This window comes from Melitaea cinxia, chromosome 16, assembly GCF_905220565.1.
Source record: "Melitaea cinxia chromosome 16, ilMelCinx1.1, whole genome shotgun sequence".
Classification (NCBI taxonomy): Eukaryota; Metazoa; Arthropoda; class Insecta; order Lepidoptera; family Nymphalidae; genus Melitaea; species Melitaea cinxia.
The window spans coordinates 8,714,029-8,736,101 of NC_059409.1; the positions used below are offsets into that span (position 1 = coordinate 8,714,029).

The following is a 22,073-nucleotide window of genomic DNA, read 5'->3' on the forward strand; positions in this document are numbered from 1 at the left end:
GAAATGTTTTATTTAGATATCCCAAAACATTCTCAACTTCATCTGTGCTCATTTGGCACTATTGAAAGTCATTAACCCAGAAGAAGAAGAAGATATCCCAAAGCAAATATTCGTAATCAGTCCTTTTTTATATACGAGGGTCATTTGAAAAGTTCTTAGCCTAACATGGTTAGTCATTGGTTTTTTTATAACTAACCTCATTTTGTAGTTACGTTATTTAGTAACAAGTATGCACAGTTTAGTTTATTTACAGTAACTCATTGTTCGTTTACACGTGATATCGTAAGTCAAGTCAGAGCTATTATGAAAATGGATAAAATTTAACATCGTGCAGTGATAAAATACCTGAATTATAAAGGTTTAACTCCAAAAGCTATACATGAAGACGTGTCTGCTATTTTGGGTGAGTCCGCTCCTTCGTATGCGACTGTTAAAAACTGGGTGGCAGAGTTTAAACGTGGTCGTGAGACCATTCAAGATGAGCCCCGTAGTGGCCGGCCTTCGACTGCTTCCACTGATCAAAACAAAGAAAAAATCTGTGATTTAATTTTATCTGATCGAAGATTGACTGTCGAGTAGATAGCTAAGACTGTAGGCATCTCATTTGAGCGAACACATCATATAATTACTACTCAACTTGGATTCTCTAAAGGACTGCTTTCAGTGGAACAAAAACGCAACCGACTCACAACTTCTCGCGAATGTTTAGAGTTATATGAAGCTGGCCCAATACAATTTGTTGAAAAATTTGTAACCATGGATGAAACCTGGGTTCACCACAATACACCCAAGACAAAAGAACAGTCTAAACAATGGAAAAGAGCAGGATCGCCCACCCCAAAGAAGGCAAAGGTGGTTTTATCGGCGGGCAAAGTCATGGCATCCGTTTTTTGGGATGCAAAGGGTATAATTCTCGTGGATTATTTAAAAAAGGGTGAAACAATAAACTCCGATTACTACTGCAACCTGTAGCGTTGTTTGAGAGAAGAAATCAAAGAAAAACGTCCAGGTTTATTGATAAGAAAAGTCTTGTTTCATCAGGACAATACGCGCGTTCACACCTCTGTGCAATCCATTGTTAATAATTTTGTACACACAATACAAATCAAAATTCTGATCCATTATCTTACTACAACAAAGGTTGGTCTATTATATTTCAAAATATAAATTACATTATTGCATCCAATACTGAGATTAACGTCGTCAAAATATTACAATTTCGCAGATTGTTAACGATTTTTTTGAAAAAGCTCTTAAGCAGTACAGCATTCATCCTTGTCCAATTAAGTACCATTAATAATTTGTGCATTTAATATAGATCAAGATGGCCATTTACAGCATGTAATTTAAATGAATATTTTCGATGATGTTACACATTTAAAATGCAGAGACATAACTGTTGCGGCGGTTACCACACGGGGGGCCGGTGCGACAATTTTTTCTAAATTGTATGTTCGTACATTAGTAAAAGATAGTAAGTGCATAAGGTTGGATAGGATTAAATTTTGTCTTATTTTATTTTCAGTTTGCATTTTTTCGATACATTTTTAGAAATGTGTGATTTTAGCTCTTCAATGAATTTTTTGTTATTGGGATTTTTTTTGGTTGATCATTTATCATATTATTTTTTAATTTATTGTATTATTAAAACTCTTTGTTTCTAAAGAATAAAACTAAAATCAATAAATATAGGTTCTTAAATAAAATACATATTTCTTATATATAAACAATTATAATAACGTTCACAGTCTCTGTTTATAAGTTATACATATATTTCTCATTAATTCTGTAAACACAGCAATACACTAGCTATACTAGACACAAAGCACAAAGACTATTGTTTTACAAACTTGTGCATTTACACACCCTATACATAAGCAACACTATCTGTAGACAATACACCCCTAATTGTATTTTTATTGTAAATAACAAAAAAATATGATGTATAAAAATAATCATAAAAGGATTGATTTACTTTTTATTTTATTTTTCCATTCCACATTATTTTTAATTTTAATGCTAATAACTCAATAAACAAATAGATGTGAACCTTAAACTTAAAACATTGTGTCTAAAAGTAGATATTTATTTATCCAACGTATTATATTCTTTCAATTTTATTACTTACAAAAAAAATAGTACAATTCACACTTGGTCGGATGAAGCACGACTAATTTTTAAAACAAGAAGGAATTAATATTTATGTATTAAACTTAATGTTTGCTTGTGTTAAGTAGATTTAAAAATCCACTCAGCGATTCACACATTTTCGGAACTTGGTACGTGGAACAGACTGCCGCTGTATATCTTTTACAATGTGTTCAGTTACAACCTTTTACGCTTTCATCTACACTGCCAGGTGTAATTCGTAGGTAACTTAAATACACATGCTTTTTTCATTTAGCTTTTCATCTTAATATAAAATAAAAATTATTCAATAATTTCACTAAAAGGGTGGGATTAGCTTTTGTATACCTTTCTCAACAAAACTGATTGTGTTTTTTTTTAACTAATAAAGTTCGGATTGGTATTGTTTTAAATTAAATATGTTTAAAATAAATAATGCTTAACATGGAAATATAAGTCAATATTCCCATCTTCTGATTCTGTTAAAAAGCTGTAAATACTAAATGTTTTACTAAAGTTTCATTCTACTATTTTGTTTGTCTTTATAAATTAATTAATATTACCAAATTGTGTCTAAAACCATTCTATTTGATATTGGTATAAAATTAGCTATACAAGGATAACAGAACTAAAATACACAAAAATAAAAATTAAATTAAAGAATCATTAATTTTATTAAATGTTACCTTAACTTCGGTTAGTATTTATAAAATTATTATATGATTTAATCTATTTAGAATCTCAAATACTTGAATTTTGTACCAAACCAATATAAAGTTTTCACTACCTTGAAGCTAAACAATGAATATTTTGCTACTAAAAATTAAATTAAAAATCATCAAAATCGGTACACCCAGCAAAAAGTTATGCGGATTTTCGAGAGTTTCCCTCGATTTCTTTGGGATCCCATCATCAGATCCCCTTTTCCTTATCATGGTACCACACTTAGGATCTTATCTCCTTTCCAACAAAAAATCAATATCAACATCGGTTCATAAACAACGAAGTTATCCCCGAATATACATATATGTATATATATTAGTGATGTTCCGGATATCCGTATTCGTATCCGCGTCCGTATGGCGGATACGGATACGAATACGAGGTCCGTATCCGTATCCGCCACTTTTCTCTTGGATCTATACGGATCTTTTACTAATTTTCAAATGTAATTGACAGGATAAAATGCTGCATAATAATTTAAATTATTTGATTAAGTGGTATAATTAAAAAATATTTAGGACATTTTATTGCAAACATATATTCTTGAAAGTTATCACACTAATAGTAACTCAAGTATACTAAATCAACTATCTCTGTAAAATCTGTGAAAAGTAACAGAAATTACATGTGGAAAGCTATAAAATAAATTACTTTATTCAATTTCGTTGATTATTATTGATAATTCGATAATATAAGTAATGAGACAACCATTTTCTATTTTTTTTTTTTGTTAGTGTTTATTTATATAGACATTTGTATCGGCAGCGGACGATGTAATAACAACGTTAAATGTAGTTGTTTTAAAAATGTATGTATTAGCTTTAATTTAATTTTTTTCTCCAGGCCAAAGACCCAATATCCCAATAATAGGGTATTTCGATCTGGCAACCTTAGTCCTTCCTGCCCGTCGTTGTGGCGGGCGTGATTCAACTACCGTTTCAAGGCCACGCACCGACACTAATTGAGTGAGTAAATAAAGATCCGTATCCGTATTCGCGGATCTTGACACTGAATATCCATATCCGTATCGGCGGATATCCATTTTTGACGATCCGGCACATCACTTTTATATATATATATATATATATATATAGGGATGCCAGTAATGTTTGGTGATGATGTTTCTATTAAAAAAATGTTTTTTTAATTGGTATGGTATATTCTCTGTGCCCTTGGCTACCTTAGAAATACATACATATATATTGACATAATATTTTAAAAATAATGTAAAATAAGTTTACACATTGTTTTTTATAAGATAACAAGAAGTTTAATTTACATTAAATCTTTCTAAAATTAAACAACATAAAAATCAAGTGCAACTCATAGTTATATTACAATATATATCTTTATTATTTTACCATTTTTATTCAAAAAGATATACTCTCTTTAACCTTTTGAGCGCCACGCCTCAAACCCATTCCCTTGCCCTGTATGCCAAGGCATAAATTAAACGAAAAACGAAAATACCTACAAAGAAAATAGTGTTGCCAAGAGTCGTTATCGAGTATCACACAGTGACTTGTTTTTGTTGGTTTTTATGCAATAAATGACTACTTATATAAATCTAGGAAGGCTTAATCTTTCAATATTTTTCTTGTGTTATCTTGCACTCGCTATATATACTTACCAATAACATAAATAAATAAAAAAACATTACAAAAAAAAAATCGTAGTAAAGCACAACACTATTCTCTATCGTCATGACGTCACTGTCACGACTGGACGACTACGGCGCAGTTGACCTACGGTTAAGAAACATCCTTAGAAATGTGCTGTGCCGATATATATATGAAAAGATATTTAAAAAAAATAACTGACTTCAAATTTGTATTTTTTCTTATTAGATAATTAATAACTAAAAAAGGGAGTAATAAAAGTTAAATATTTCTAAAAATCAAAAAAAGTTACCTATATATGCCTACTATTTATTTAGAGGTTGGTGCCTTAATATTTAAAGCATGTACATATTTCTTTTAAAGTTGACCAAACCGATTATATTAATTAGCTTCATCGGATCAACTACTCAAGTACCTACTTTTTTTTTATTTTCTATTCATTTTCTATTTATGTAGTTAGTGATGATAGTTTTATGTTTTTTCCTTTTGTTTTATTCAAATATCAAATTATTCATAAAAAATATAACACGTTTAAGTTGAATTTTTAATAGCTTAAAATATATGTATACCTCTTGTGTCAACTATATACGACTTCGGCGTTCTGGACATATTATTTAGGTGGAATAAGAATGCATGTTTTCATTTCAATGTTTCTCAGTACGTGTAGCTCTAAAAGAGTTGTTTTTCATACTCAAATGTTGCTATGATATTTTATTCTGAGAAATGTTGCATTAAAATACGAGAAATATTTTCTTAATAATTTTATGTAATATTTTTGTGGGCCAGGTTTTTTGTCACCTATAGACATTGTTGGCGCACAGGGCTTGCAAGTGCTTGTCAAGTATAGGTGTCTTTGGCGTTCAAAAGGTTAATTTATTAGACACAGGTCTAATCTAAGTAGATTTTGCACTAATTATATTTAATACTTTATATAAATTATGCTTCTTAGCACAACAACAGGATCAGTTTATTAAAATGTTTGAAAAATGTAAAAAAGCAATTTTAAGCTAGAATTTTTTAATAAACCTTTTTTTAAGAAAAAGACAAACTTATTTTGCTTAATTCATTCAAAAGTGATAAAATTTTTAAAGCAAAGTATAAAATCCATGGCAACGAAACTACATACCAGTCTGGTTTAAAATAAATTGATGATGATATGGATGAAACTACATATTAAAAGCGTGATCAACTTAAATTTTCTGTCACTGGTTCTGACTTAACTTCTCTTTAATATTTTTATATGTCACCCCTTGAGCTACAGATAAAATAAAATGAAGTTATTTTTAACATTATTACTCTATGTAGCAAAAGCTTATCACCCTTGAGATAACTTGTAACAATTATATTAAATACTGGATATATCTACTGTACCTTTACACATGGCGATATCAATACAAATTAGAAATTACAACAGCTGTTTGTTTTTCGAGCAGTTTTGTAAAATGCTTTACTGTGCATTGTCAGACTGTCAGATTTCTCAACTAAATCGTCAAGCTTCTCACCTCTTTCTAGTACTGCTTTTATTGTATCGTGTAAAATAATTTTAGTTTCATCCAGGTCATTCTGTATCTTTGTTAAGGCGTCAGCTTCTTTAGGATTTTGATACTTGGCTAAATACTGAGGCAAAACTGGAAAGTCTACTGTTGATTCATTTGCTGTTGGCCAATTATTAGGTGGTACCTTCGAAGCAAATTCATCTAGGAATTTTGTGATGAGTGTGTGCGCAACTCTGTTTGGGTACTCTTGATCTGATATTAACACTCCTGCCAAGTTATCAGCTCTTACATAAACTTGAAGCATATATTCGCCCTCCTTAACCGATTGTCTCGCAGCTGGTTGTGTTCTCTCCACTACAGTTTTACTTATAAAGGTCATAAACTCCTGAACAGATGACCTCTGAAAGAAGCTAAAGCTCTGCAAGTCGTAGGCTGCCTTTAAAACTGTAGCACTGTTCACGCCCTTATAGAGAACTGCCAAAGCGTATACTCTCACCATTGTCTCAATCAAAGATGCACTGGTCGAAAAGAAATAATGTCCTGAAATTATAATTAATTATTTAATACAACTTTTATTAACATTGAAATTAACCAATTATTAAAACTTTTACTTACCACAATTGCCTTAAAATTGAATATTGTCTTATTCACAATACTCTAGGATAATAGGTTTATCCTATACACTAACTTAAGGTATATTCCTCAATTATTCAACGGTATAGCTTTCTATGTAAAATTACGTACAAATAAATCGGAAGGAGAAAAAAGGAATCAATTCACAAATCACAACATTTCAACCACAGAGTACATCTCTGTCACAGAGTACATCAAGAGTACATTGTAACAGTAGATCCATAGATTATACACTTTTTTTTTTTTTTTTTTTTTTTTTTTTTTTAATTTTTGGCATCGCGCGGTTTGCGCATATGCCACTAACAAAAGCAGGGAAACGTTTATCAAGATTTGAAAGGATATTACTCACGGAATTGGAAAAGGATCAGATAGGATTACTATGATAGGATAAGTACACGGATTTATAATTTCAAATTATTATCTAACAGGAAAATAGATAAAGCTGTATATATATCAGGATTAGAACATGAAAGAAGAGATTTGATAGAAGTAGGAAATGGTACACGGATGGAGACCAGATGATTATAAAAGGAAAAAACGTCATTCAAAGGGCAGGTAAAGAAAATATGATTAAGATCACCCACATCCCCACAAGCACACAAATCTGAATCAATTATATTAAACCTGGCCAAATGTACAGGTGTGCATGCATGACCCAATCTCATTCGAATAATTGATGAAGTAACTTGTTTACCAAACCTCAGAGATGAAAACCATGGCTTACTAGGAATATTAGGTTGTAAAGACTTAAAAAATTTCCCCTTGATCCTCCCACTTGTTTCCCAAGCTTCATCCCAAGTTTTCTTGAGATAGAGCCTAGGCAGCGTAGTCAAATCATGGCAGTAATTAATGTAAGGATGAATGTCACCGCACACCACGGCCTCATTAGCTAGACGATCAGCTACAACATTACCAACAATATCTACGTGTCCTGGAATCCAGGCAAACATCACGACATATCCTCTTAAAACACAATTATGTAAAGCAGTTCTAATATTAAATATTACAGGATACATGGGTTTAGATTGAAATGGATATCTTTGAATCGCCATTAAAGTGCTTTTAGAATCAGATAATATAAGGGTTTTTTCTAATTTCATTAACAAAATGTATTCTAATGCTTTGAGGATACCAAAACATTCCCCTGTAAAAACAGATGTTTCAGGAGGAAACTTAATTTTTTGGACTATATTCAATTGTTTGTGATAAACACCAATTCCAACATGAGAAGTATGTTTCGAAGCATCAGTGTAAATGTGATGCCAATTGTGGAAATTATCGTCTATCACAGAATTAAATTCATAATTAGCACTAACGATATTTCTGTTGATGCCCAAGTTCAAACAAATATTAGGTGAGATAGTCAAACTTTCAAAACTACAGGAGAACAAAGGAAGTGAAGGACAGCGATAAACAGGTGATTGAATGGACATAAATTTTCGAAAACTAATTATTAAACAGGGTAAGGACTTATGTCTCCAATAAGCGGAGGTGTTAACTAATTCTGACAATAATTTGAGTTTATTAAAAAGTGGATGATTAGAGTTCTGTACAAAGCGGAAGAAGAATTTGTCTGCTAGATATTGTCTGCGTAACTGTAAAGGTGGTTCACAACATTCAACTTGTAGGGCATTAATAGGCGTAGTCTTCATAGCCCCAGTAATAATTCGAAGAGCTTTAGCTTGTATGCTATTCATTTTGGAAAAACCAGAAGAACAACCGGGTTCAAGAAGAAAGGTACCATAATCTAGTACACTTCTAATAATAGCATTATATATTAATTTTAAAGACAAAGGATGCGCTCCCCACCACACTCCCGAAAGACATCTTATTATATTTAACAACCGCTCGCACTTAGCCACTACATATTCCGTATGGGGAAGTCCAGTGAGTCTTGCATCGAGATAAACACCTAAAAATTTAACATTATTTTTCACTGGAATTATAATATTATTGTATTTAATGAGGACGGGAGGGGGTAATCGGCATCTAGAAAATAATACTATTGTGCTTTTTGATGGTGTAAGTTCTAAATTATTTTGGAAAAGCCAGTTCTTTAATTGATGAAGGGAAGAATCCAGAGCAAATTTAGCATTATCAATGGACTTATTTACATTATAAATTAACAAGTCATCTGCATACTGTAGTACCTTAACATCGTTGCCCAATGAATACTCTAAATCATATGTATAAATATTATATAAAATCGGACTTAGGACTGATCCCTGCGGGATACCTTTCCAAACTATTCTAGCAGGTTCATTAGAATCTCGCAGGGTAATTGAACGCTCTAATAAAATGTTCAAGATAAAATGTATTAACATAAATGGAACTTTTAATTGATTGAGTTTATGTTTTAGAATTGGGAGGGAAACATTGTCATAAGCAGAGCTTATATCTAAAAAAGCTGCCAAGACAGAATTATTATTAGAAAATGCCAGACGAATATCTGTAGTGAATATCGCCAGACTGTCTATGGTGCTTCTGCCTCTGCGAAAACCAAATTGATTTTCTGATAACAATTTATTACTTTCTATAAACCACTCTAACCTATTTTTAATTAAATGTTCAGCAATTTTTAGAACAACAGAAGAAAGTGCTATGGGTCTATATGATGAAGGATTATCAGCAGGTTTATTGGGCTTTAATATAGGAATTATCTCCTGCTCTTTCCAATGCGGTGGAATTTTTCCAGATTCCATAACAGAGTTTAAAATATTCAAAAAATATAGAAGGCATGTATCGCTCATATGAGTAAAAAAAGAATACATGATACCATCTTTCCCGGGTGTAGAATCCTTAACATTTGTTAAAACTCCTTTCAATTCAGGTAGTGTAAAGGGGGCATTAAGAACGTCGGAGGTATAATTGCAATTATAACCTGTGGAATAAGTCAAACTGTCACCGATGTCATTGACATTTTTGATAAATGTGTTATCATGAGCTCTATGTAAAGAAGAAATCGGGCTATAAATTAGTTCTGGTTGAGGAACAAAGGAAGGAGCCAAATTATCCAAAAATTGATTAGACAAAGTAGACGGTAGACTGGGGGATGAATTCTTGAAAGCTGATCTGAAACGTTTAATATTTTGCCAAACACAAGATGGTTTAACTTCAGGTGAGATAGTTTCACAGAAACTTTTCCATCCTTCCCATTTCTTTCTTTTGAATAATTTTTTAGTGGTAATAATAACATTATTTAGTATTTCAAAATTTTCTTCTGAACTTAATAAATTATAATTTAATTCCGCTTCCTTCCTTTTTTTGACAGCCCAGGAACACTCACTATCCCACCAGGGAGGCAATGGAATATTATTTGAGGAAGGCTTCTTTGATGGAAAAACTTCGTCAGCAGTCTCAATAATAGCATGTGCAAAAGCTTCAGAACTCCGATACACATCACCTTGGCTTAAGATAGAAAGAGTTAAGATCTTATTATCTAGGGTAGCTTTGTATAAATCCCAGTCTGCGCTAGCCAACTGATATTTAATTCGGAAAGAAGTTTTAGTTTTATTAAAATTTTTAAAAGGTAAATTTATTAAAATGGGGAAGTGATCACTACCATAAGTGGAGTTTAAGGTTTGCCAAATCAATAATGAGGCTAAACTAGGTGAAGAAATGGAAAGGTCAGGAGCACTTTTACCTTCATTAATATTGGTTCTTCGTGTTGGAGTGCAATTATTTAAAATACAAAGATTAAGTGAATCTACAATGTCCAACACTTCATGTCCATAGTTATTATTATTTGAACTACCCCATGACTGGTGTTGAGCATTAAAGTCACCTAAAACAAGTATAGGTTTGGGAAGAGATACTAAAATATTTTTAACTTCTTTTAAAATTTGAGAAGAAGGATGAGGAATATATATAGAGACAAAGCAAATGTTATTTACAATGATAGCAATGATTGAGAAATTTTTATCATGAGAAGTAATATTTACAAGAGAAAAAGAAAGAGGATGTTTTACTAATATTGCAACACCACCATAGCCATCAGATCTATCTTCTCTAATACAAGAATATCCTTGAATTTTAAAAATGGATTTAGGTTTTAGCCAAGTTTCTTGAAGACATACTATGGTGGGTTGATACTTATTAATAATATGGATAAGATCACTTTTCTTACTATTTATACTACGACAATTCCACTGAATTGCCTTGGCGTAACTGTCCATTATGACTAATATAATTATTTATAATTTCCATTATTGGTTGGGCTACGTTGGACGGTTGATTTTGATTTAAAATATTTAATAAAGTAATTATAAGTTCGACAATAGATTGTTTAGATGAATCATTTGTTTCATTGTTAAATGCACAACCATTTTTAGGGGTAGGCAAATCAAATTCATTTATGATAGCATTATGAGCCTTGACATCGTATCCTGTGTTTGATGTTAAATGTTGACGAGGTTTTAAAAATACAGTTTTCTTATAGGAAACATTTTGAAAATCTTTATTATTATTTATATGAGTTTTGTTGATGACAGAGGTTGAAGGAGTGTTTGGGGAAGTTGCTACAACATCAGAATATGATTTGGTTATTGTGGGGAAGATTTTGGATGCCTCTGCATAAGAAATACTATTTTTAGCCATATGTTCTTTGATATTTTTTTGCCTTAAAAATTCTTTACATATTTTATTTGTTGCATAGTGGGAGCCATGACAAATACAGCAAAATGCCTCATCTTCTGATGTACAGCTGCTTCCAAAATGACCGTCCTTACCACATTTAAAGCAGCGAGGAGTTGATCTACACATATCTTTGACATGTCCATATCGACAACATTTAAAACATTGTATAGTAGGGTAAATATATAAGTCTACAGGAAAAGAATTAAAACATATGAAAACTCTTTTAGGAAGAATTTGGCCATCGAAAGTCAGGACAACTGTTTCCGTATCAATAAAACTGGCTTTATTATCAATAAATGTTTTCTTTTTTAGTCGCCTTGCTTTTAAAACACTACCACAACCTGGGGGAACAGAAACATTCTGGATCACCTCTTCTGTAGACCATTCTTTGGGAATCCCTCTTATAATACCCATTCTAGAAACATTAAATGATGGAATAAAGGCTTTAAATTTATTACTCGAAAGCTTAGTATCGCTGGTAAAGTTATTAGCATCTGAAAAATTTGTAAATGTAAGAGAGAGCCTATTTCTGCCAATTCTCTTCAAACTTCCATTTAGAATATTTTTAAATGAATTATTTTTAAGAAATCGACCAAAAGAGACAGGGTGAAGTGTGACATTTTCATCTGTAGACACTTGTTGTTTTTGTATATGGACAACATATGGTCCAATATCTGAGGCTTGGTAAAGGCGAGTTGTAGTAGTTGGGATTTTTGTATCAGACATATCACCTTGACCACTAGTGGTCAAGGTAATATCTATGGAAGGATCACAATTATTTTCATCATTTACACAAGAACAGTCGCTCTCTTTAATTATCTTGCCATGACGCTTTCGTTTTTTATTACAGTGTTTACAAATTCTTAAAACATTTGTACGCTTTCGCGGTAGTTTCGTATTATTTACAGAGCTAACATCCGTATCCATGGATGATTCGCAATGATCGATAGTTACATAATGTGATACCTGCGGGACTGTGCCCCCAGGATCAGGAGGTTCGTCTCCCATGGAGAGAACAAAATAAAGGAATTAAAAACTTACCCTACGAAGAAATATTTACACTAATTACAAATTAAAAACTAAAAAGAACTAAAATAACAAATATTTACACTACTTTACACCTATCTGAACCATAAAAGATTTTTTAAAATTTTAAAATACAAAAAAACACTCCCGGTCTTTCGACGTTTCCCGCGCTTTTCGATTATACACTTATATACTAGTAGATCTCTATGGAGGACATTGTAATAATGTTGTAATCATGGAGCATAGAGAAATTTTCATTTCTCTATGCTCCATGGTTGTAATCATGTTGTAATAGTAGGCATATAGACCTACCCCACCCCAGCCTGCAAAATAATGATACTTGTAATAAAAAAAATACTAATCGATAGATTTTCAATAGCTCAATTCAACTACGTTGTTATTTTAAATTGCTCACCTTAAATTATTTAATTAAAAATCAAAAAAGTCGTTGATAAATATTCATTTATCAATAATTTCAAACTCCTATATCTTTTGATGTATACAATATTTTAAATTGCTCAAAGTGTTAAAAAACTGCTCAAGTTGCAAATCGGTCCAACCGTTCTCGAGTTTTGCGCTTAGCAACACATTCAGCGACTCATTTTTATATTATAGATATCCGCAATTTTTTTTTTGGCTTCCCATTATTGTATATGCGCATCATCATCAATTATAAATGCAACTTGAGCAGGGTTTTAACACGTTGAGCAATTTAAAATATTTTATACATCAAAAGATATAGGAGTTTGAAAATATTGATAAAAGAATATTTTTCAGCGACTTTTTTGATTTTTATTTAAATAATTTGAGGTGATCAATTTAAAAGGACAACGTTTTTGAATTGAGCTATTGAAAATCTATCGATTAGTATCTTTTTTATTACGAATATCCGCAATTTTTTGCTTCGCATATTGTCTATGCGCACGCGCAGCGTTCACCTGTCTTATCATATAAACGTTAAATTTGTTCAAACTATTTATATTTATTTAAAAATTAAGGGAAGTGGATCTGTTCCAAACTGTACTTGAGCAATTATAAATGCAACTTGAGCAGTTCTTTAACACTTTGAACAATTTAAAATATTGTATACATCAAAAGATATAGGAGTTTGAAAATATTGATAAAAGAATTTTTTTCAACGACTTTTTTGATTTTTAATTAAATAATTTGAGGTGAGTAATTTAAAAGGACAATGTAGTTGAATTGAGCTATTGAAAATATATCGATTAGCATTTTTTTTTTACAAATATCATTATTTTATTTGTTCAAATTTATTATTATTTAAAAATTAAGGGAAGTGAATCTGTTACAAACTATACTTGAGCAATTATAAATGCAACTTGAGCAGCTTTTTAACACTTTGAGCAATTTAGAATATTGTATACATCAAAAGATATAGGAGTTTGAAAATATTTGATTTAAAAAAAAAAAATGAGTTTTCATTATATAATTTGAGGTGAGCCATTTAAAAGGATAACGTAGTTGAATTGAGCTATTCAAAATCTATCAATTAGTATTTTTTTTATTACAAATATCATTATTTTGCAGGCTGGGGTAGGTTGATGCGAAGCAAAAAAAAAAAGATCTCAAATGAAATGGAGCTGAAATACTACAAGCATAAACATCATCTATTATCGGGTATTTTTATTAGTTATTAACTTATTCATTTTGTTGAATCTATTTAAAAATCAACGTGTATGTCTTTTTACAAAGTAATTGCAATATCTTTGCTCCAAAACAAAAAAAAGTAGTAGTATTAGTTATGGGTGTTAGTTTTCCTTTTAAGAACTTAAAATAGGTACTTAAATTATTTTACTTAAATTAATTAAATTTTGATTTCGTCTTGTCTATGTCTGTGCGTCAAATAATTATATAGGTACCAAAGAGTAAAATAACTTGCTTATACATAGGTACCATAGATTATAGTTTATACACTTATAATAGGTACTCTTTGATAGTTTGATTATCATAGCTATATATCTGTCACATAAGTTGTTTATTTTAAGTTGATTTTACTCATAGTATTAGTAGTAGTTTGGTAGTAGTACAATAATGAATTTTTAGTATTTGCTATATCCAGTGGAACACAAGCACAAGGCATAATACAGTTGTTCTTTTGTAATTATAACATCTGTACGTTCGTTCGTTTGGAAAGTGTATCCATAAACCAACAACGTTGTGTGTTTCAAAATAAAAATAAAAAGAAAAGAAAATTTATCATACCATAAAAGTAAACATTTTTAAACGCAAGTTCTTCTGAAGTCTGAACTTACTGCATAATGTCTGAAAATACTGAGAAAGTTGATTGTTCCTGTGACGCGCGGCGTAGAATATTAAACATTGCTGTTTCGACGGTGCTTTTAGAGACTGGCTTTAGTGCTACTGATAAAATGTCTTTAGAAACACTCACAGAAGCCATTCAATGTTGTAAGTAAAAAATTGTTAATTTTCAATTAATGGTTTGTCATAAATGAAAACCTGCAAAAATATTTTTTTGTTTACAGTTTTGACAGAAGTTGGTAATTCAGCTAAAGGTTATTGTGAACTTTCTGGGAGAGTAGAACCAGTTATTGGCGATGTCATGGTGGCTCTTATTAATATGGGTATGCGGTGATTATTATTCTATTTTAAAAAATAATTTAATAGCAGGTATTAAATCATAAAACAAACTATAATCAGTAAAAATTAATAGTTTATTAGATTCTTTTTATTTATTTAAATAATTCTATCATCAATAATATTGAAATTTATTTTCTCCAATTAGTAACAAAAAATTTATGTATGTATTTCTAGTAATGTATTACTATTTTTTTTTTTATATATATTTTAGGTATAAACCTTCAAGGTATCGAGCAATATGCTGCGAGACCCAATAGACATGTAATACAGCCTCCACAACAAGCTCCGGTACCGAGGACACCGGCCATGTTATCTGCTGGGTCAAAAGCTAAACCTGCAGCACACATACCATCACATTTACCGCAGCTACCAGATCCTCATGCTTATATAAGAACACCAGTAATTATGTTCATTGAATACTTTTGGAATATGTTGTATCTATTAAATATCATAACAATAATAAGGATTCTTAAGTTTTAATTACTTATTAATAAGAAAATAATTGTGTCTGCTAGGAAACGAAAAAAAGCTGACTACAATTACATTGACAAGTAAAATAACATAAGTAGTCAAAACAAATTAACAAACGCTTTAGTCACCACTATGATTTTCGAAGGTTCCCCTCGATTTCTCTGGGATTCCATCATCAGATTCTGGTTTCCTTATCATGGTATGACCACCCTTGGGATATCTCCTTTCCAACAAAAAAAGAATCAGCAAAATCTGTTCATAAACCACAAAGTTATCCAGAACACATTAAAAAATATATAAATATACAGTTGAATTGAGAAATCACCTCCTTTTTTGAAATTGGTTAATAAAATCTGTAAATTTTTGTACTTGTGTAAGTATGTAAAATACAAGTTTCTGTTTGTAATAACAAAATAACATTTTAGTAGAATACTCGTATGATACTTATACTCGAGAACTAATTTTGAATTAAATTGTTCCTCTCATCTTTCAATATTATTCTTTAAAGACTGGGTATTTGATGGAATTTCAGTTTAAGATAGTTGATTTTATAAACAGTAATTTACAATTTCTTTTAATTCAGAGCATAACTCACAGTTCTGTACAGAAAAATTTAATACAATGGAGATAAATTTACACGAGTAATCTATTTAAATTCATATTAATTCATAAAATCTATCTATCTATATTTAAAATCATATCTATATTTAAATTTCTATATCATAACATTTAAATTGTTTCTTAGACACATAAACAACCAGTAACAGAGTATGAAGCAATAAGAGAAAAAGCTGCCAACCAGAAAAGAGATATTGAAAGGGCATTAACAAAATTCTTAGCAAAAACCAGCGAAACACACAATTTATTCAATACAGATGATAATCAAGTGTTCCCCTGTGAGTTATTATGTACTTATTATTTATTACATTGTTAATTATTTTTTCAGATATTGATAACAATAATAATTTTTAGAAATCACAATTTAGTGCACTATTAATTTACATTAACTAATTTATATTATATATCTTTTTTAGTAATAGCATGTAAGCCAACATTTCCTGCATACTTGCCATGTCTATTGCCAACAGATCAAGTATTTGATTTCGATGAATTAGAATATCATTTCCAAGTTGCTAACAGAACAGAAGATATGCCGGCTGACAAAAAAGGTAAGCTAATATACAGCAAAAATTTATGTGTATTTCTAAATGCAGCTAATATTATATTATATTAATTTTTTAGACCAATCTGATAATGAGGGTGAGAATGGAGGTGACAACGAAAACGCAAATAATTCACAGTCAGAAAATCAAGATGCACCTACTATGTCAAGTCCTGAAAGAAATAAATCTGGAAGTTAGGAATTAAATATTTATTTTTACTGTAAATAAACATTGTAATTTTAAAATAAATCTTTATAATAATAACTATGTCTATTTTAATATTTTTAAATGACTACATTGAAAGAAAAAGAAATGTGAAGGTAAGAGATTCCTCTTTTCTTTCTTTTAATAAAATTATCCTATAGCTTTTTTGCATAGGATACTTTTATTAAATACTAGTTACCCGGACATACTTTGTTCTGTCAAAAGTCAATAGTAAGGATAATTTTTTTAATTTTTTTTTTTTTTGTATTAAAAGCTTCCGTGGGCCTTAAGGAACATACAAAAAAATTAACTAGTTGAATTGGTTGAGCCATTCTCACCAATATGCTTCATGTCATCTGCTTTATGTTTAAACATGTTTCACCCAAAGATTAGCAACTTAATATGAAAAATATTTTTAGTTTATTGGGCAGTATTCAAAATTCTAATTTATAAATAGTCAAAAAATTAATTGAAACATAATATAGATGAAATTGCTTCAACTTCAACTATACCTAATTAAAAGTATGTAAAGATTGAAATTAAAATAGAACAAGGTATCATTTTATATAATTTATTTAAACTTAAAAAGGAAATCACTTCAAAGATGCAGAGTTAATGACAGGCATAGTCTTAATGCCCTCTCTGTTAACAACTGTCACTTGGAAATTAGGCAGGCTGACAAAGAAACGCTTGTGCACTTCTTGAACGCACATTTTCAGGATGTTATAAGCTTCCTCTTCAGTTAAATCTAGAAAAATAAAGTAAAATGTGTATTGATAGAAAAATTTACAATTACTTAGATTTAAAAATTTAATTAAATAAGTAATTATTTATTTAATAAGTGTGTTGTGTTGTAATTTGATAATAAAATCGAAGTTTGCTTACATCAACAAAATGTTAATGTTCCTTTTTTTAATATAGAATTTTTTTTTTTTTTGAATGTAGTGTTGTAAAATGACAATGAAAAATGTTTATGTAACTTTATTGGTTTAATCAATATTAATGAAACAGTTTTACATAATGTAAGTCCAAACCTTTTTTGTGATAGCGATCCATGATGCTCAAACTGAGGTAACCACCATAGCCATGAGCCGCGAATGGTACTTTCATACTAGATGCTAAATAATCCATGAAGTACAATTCTGGTCCATTCTCCTTATCATAGCCACCCATTAATAAATTAACGAAATACGGAGTCTATAAAGAAATTATCTGTTAGATATTAATTAATATGATGAATAAATTAACTTATATGAATCTACTAAACAGTAAACATGTATTTATTTAGAATTGTAAAGGTAAATATACTTACACTACTTCTTAAATATTCTGCCAGATTTCTTCGGGTAAAGTTTGCCGCTGCTGAAGGACCTAGTTCATATCCATTACGCATTTTATAAAGCTGAATGTTCTTAGCAATGTACTCTGCAAACTGATTTGTATCGCCTGAATCACCAATGACACCCATCACTAGTTTATCAGATATTTTATAAATCTTCTCTTCATCTAAAAATAAACAGTAAATAAATATGCAAACAATAATAATAAAGTTACTTTCCTTTCAAAAAAGTACATCTTACAAAACTAGTCACTACTCTTACCGTCTTTCATGACCATAATACTATGGCCATTAGTTTGATCCGCAGCTATCATTACGAAATTATCACATTGAATTCCCAACAAACATTGTAAATTAATATTAGACATGTTTTTAAAAAGTTACAGAACTTAAATGTAGAACTATTTTGCTTGTTTGCCGCAACAATGACAATACAAATCTGGAGTCTAACCTTAAATCTTGTCAAATCATTTAACTGCACAGATAATAATAACAGGTCTTGTTTGCTAAGCTTGCACCGTAAAACGGGGTGAATAGCAGTGATTTTCAACTTTGTCTTAAGAATTCGTTGTCTGTTACTTGTTTTTATTAATTTCAGGTTATTTTATATCAAAGAGCAACACGGAGGGGAGTAGCCATGTACAGGCGTTCCCCTCTGTCAAGGTATAAGGCCAAATGGCCATATGCAAACAATAAAACTAGTTGCCGCCGCACTGATCACTAGACTAAATCTAGTTGCGCGATTGAATCAACGTCCTTCAAAAAATGCCAAATTGTTCTGTTTTTTACTGCAAAAAAAGATCTGCCACGTCAAATTTACTAAAACATGGCGTTACCTTTCATACGTAAGTATTTTTTAATCACATTATTACTTGTATACTTCTTTTAAACCTTTTTTAAACTTAAAAATTACAAATATTATCGTTCGTGTTAACTCGATTTGTTTACCAACACAGGCCGCTCGCCCGCATACAATATGCGGATCAGTCGAGCGACTGATCGGAGTCTATTTCCGAGAAGTCACTGTCGCCGAGCGATAGTGTTGTTACCGATTTGTTTGTAGATGGTTATCGATAAAAACGGCAAAGGCAAAAGAGGAGACAGACATTTTTGAGATTTTGATTTATTTAAAATATCATATTGTAGCTTTTTTTAATAAACATAGTTGTATAATAAAATTGCATTAAATTAAATATAATACAATACTCACGAGTATTAACACATTTTACAAGAATTCCTTAATGTGAACTTCGACCATAATGTTTTATATAAAAATTTGGCAGGTTTTCTAAAAATCCAAATTTAAGGGGTACATGAAAAAAAATTGTAATAACGTATTGTAAGGATTAGTCCAGGGCACCAAACCAACACTAACGCCACACTGTTTTTGTCCCGTAAGTTTTTTTTTTGTCTTATGTAATCATTCAATCTAGCAAATGACAAGCTATCATCTTATGATGCCATTAGTGCTACGCTCCCTATTTCCGATTCGTTGACATTACCGTGTACATCATCAACTCCTCAAAATGTATGTTAACTTTAAATCGTTTATTGTAGACTGGCATTGTTTGGCACAACAACGTTGCACCAAACGTATTGTGACATAATTATAATAGTTAGACATATGCTGTCGCGATACTTTTTACCGACTTCCAAAAAAGGAGGAGGTTTTCAATTCGGCTGTATTTTTTTATGTATGTTACTTCAGAATTTTTGACTGGGTAGACCGATTTTGATGATTTTTAATTTAATAGAGAGCTGATGTTTATCATGTGGTCGCGTTTAAATTTCATCGAGATCTGATAACAACTTTTTGAGTAACCTTTGATAACGCGTATATATTACGTATATTGTATTACTTGTCGATGTAATTGAAGTCAGTTTTTTTTTTCGTTTGCGAGCAAATACAATTATTGTAGATAATGATGTGTTCTACAAAGTCTTACTACATTATATATTTCTATTATCATTAGTTTTTGCAGCGCACGCAATGTAAGGAATTTTTTAGGTTATTTTTTTATCCCTTGAGTTACATTATTGGAGTTTTAGTAAGGATCCCTAATATTTTTGAAAATATAGTATAACCTTTGTCGCTCAAGGATAGTGTAGCTCTCAACGGTGAAATAATTTTTTGAATCGATCCAGTAGTTTCGGAGCTTATTCAATGCTAACAAACAAACAATCAAATCTTTACTCTTTATAATCGTTTATTTTACATGAAGATGTTTGATTTGTAGTATATAATAAATTAAGTCTATTTTTATAATAACATCTTACCTTTGTATCACTTTAAAAACCTTATTTCTCTAACGGAGTACTTGATTTTATCGATAATGCATATCGACAGTTGTTACAACCATGGCTGTAAGCAACTTGTCAGTGTAGTTGCGGCGTGTCATTATACTGTAGTGACACAAAATGTATCTATGTGTGTGTGAAAAATGTAAGTGTGACTTTAATTTAGTATGTGTGAGTGTCGTAGTGACAGACGATTATTTTTGTGTGGGAATTAGATAAAGTGTGCATGTGTGTAATTTCCCACCGCAAAAAATGACAGACAGTTTTGTATCGGTAACAAACGCAATGGCTACTCCCCTCCGTGTTGCTCTATGTTTTATATCATGTCCGGTACCTTATAGAAAATGCTCAAAGAATACTTTTTTAACTATAAGCAAAGGTTTTCGAGATTTTTAAAAAAATATGCACTTTTTCTTTTCACCCGACGATTGGGGTCAATAAAAATGCGTAAGGGGGTGAATGGAAAAACTGTTAGGGCTACCACAAATGACTTATCCAACAATGAAAAAATGTAAGGTTGTGTATTTAAAAGTTGTTTTGGTTTGTAAATTTTAACCAATTCTATTTTTATGGAATGTTATTTCTTTTCAATACATCATACACGATATATATATATATATATATATATATATATATATATATATATATATATATATCTTGTATGATAATATATATAAATAAATATATATGATAATATACATAAATAACATATATACTTCTTATTCGTATTTTTATTTGAATTATTATAAATAAAATAAAATAAGAACAACCTTCTGAATTAAAAGTTTAGTTTTTCTGAATTTAAAGCTTATACATATATGACGAAAGCCTAGGCATAGACATATATGGCGTTAGGCTGTAATGATGATGATGAGTATATGACAAAAAATAAACAACTATAAATTTTCGGAACTTAACAATTATCATATCAAAGTTATCACAGGTAATCAACTTCAGCCTACGATAAGACTTTGTAGAATCAGTAAGACTTACGTAAAAATAATCATAACTCTTTTTAACCGACTTCCAAAAAAGGAGGAGGTTCTCAATTCGACTGTATTTTTTTTTTTCTTTTTTTTTTATGTATGTTACATCAGAACTTTTGCCCGCGTGGACCGATTTCGACAAATTTTGTTTTAATCGAAAGGTGGTGTGTGCCAATTGGTCCCATTTAAATTTCTTTGAGATCTAACAACTACTTTTCGAGTTATACCTAATAATGCGTTTTTACTTGACGCTTTTTTCGTCGACCTACGTTGTATTATAACGCATAACTTTCTACTGGATGTACCGATTTTGATAATTCTTTTTTGTTAGAAAGGGGATATCCCTAGTTTTATACCGTGATAAGGAAACCAGGATCTGATGATGGGATCCCAGAGAAATCGAGGGAAACTCTCGAAAATCCGTAATAACTTTTTACTGGGCGTACCGATTTTGATAATTTTTAATTTAATCGAAAGCTGATGTTTATCATGTGGTCACATATAAATTTTATCGAGATCTGATTACTACTTTTTGAGTAGTCTTTGATAACGCGTAGTTGCTTGACTATTTTTTCGTCGATCTACGTTGTATTACTTGTCGATGTAATTGAAGTCGGTTTTTTTTTTCGTTTGCGAGCAAACACAATTATTAATAAACTGAACTGGTCAATCATATCATAACAAAGTTATAGCTTTGTAGAACCAGAGTGCTTAGCTTAGGTTTTTTTAACCAA

At 30.6% G+C, this 22,073-nt stretch overlaps 3 protein-coding genes across 3 annotated transcripts; 1 reads left to right on the forward strand and 2 right to left on the reverse strand.

The window, feature by feature from the left end:
* Positions 1-3,508: 3,508 nt before the first annotated feature.
* Positions 3,509-6,493, reverse strand: LOC123660809 (synaptobrevin homolog YKT6). The gene is made up of 2 exons (XM_045595844.1): positions 5,841-6,493; positions 3,509-3,974 (listed from the first exon to the last, which is right to left on the reverse strand). Exon 1 carries the CDS (start codon positions 6,462-6,464, stop codon positions 5,868-5,870), a length of 597 nt encoding a protein of 198 aa, XP_045451800.1. The 5' UTR covers positions 6,465-6,493; the 3' UTR covers positions 3,509-3,974; positions 5,841-5,867.
* A 7,696-nt stretch (positions 6,494-14,189) lies between these two features.
* On the forward strand, positions 14,190-16,776 carry LOC123660773 (transcription initiation factor TFIID subunit 8). The gene is made up of 6 exons (XM_045595807.1): positions 14,190-14,686; positions 14,764-14,862; positions 15,090-15,277; positions 16,095-16,245; positions 16,384-16,518; positions 16,592-16,776. Exons 1-6 carry the CDS (start codon positions 14,539-14,541, stop codon positions 16,708-16,710), a joined length of 840 nt encoding a protein of 279 aa, XP_045451763.1. The 5' UTR covers positions 14,190-14,538; the 3' UTR covers positions 16,711-16,776.
* A 495-nt stretch (positions 16,777-17,271) lies between these two features.
* On the reverse strand, positions 17,272-18,550 carry LOC123661150 (proteasome subunit beta type-2). Its single transcript, XM_045596141.1, has 4 exons — positions 18,318-18,550; positions 18,029-18,222; positions 17,751-17,913; positions 17,272-17,464 (listed from the first exon to the last, which is right to left on the reverse strand). Exons 1-4 carry the CDS (start codon positions 18,421-18,423, stop codon positions 17,310-17,312), a joined length of 618 nt encoding a protein of 205 aa, XP_045452097.1. The 5' UTR covers positions 18,424-18,550; the 3' UTR covers positions 17,272-17,309.
* Positions 18,551-22,073: the final 3,523 nt, after the last annotated feature.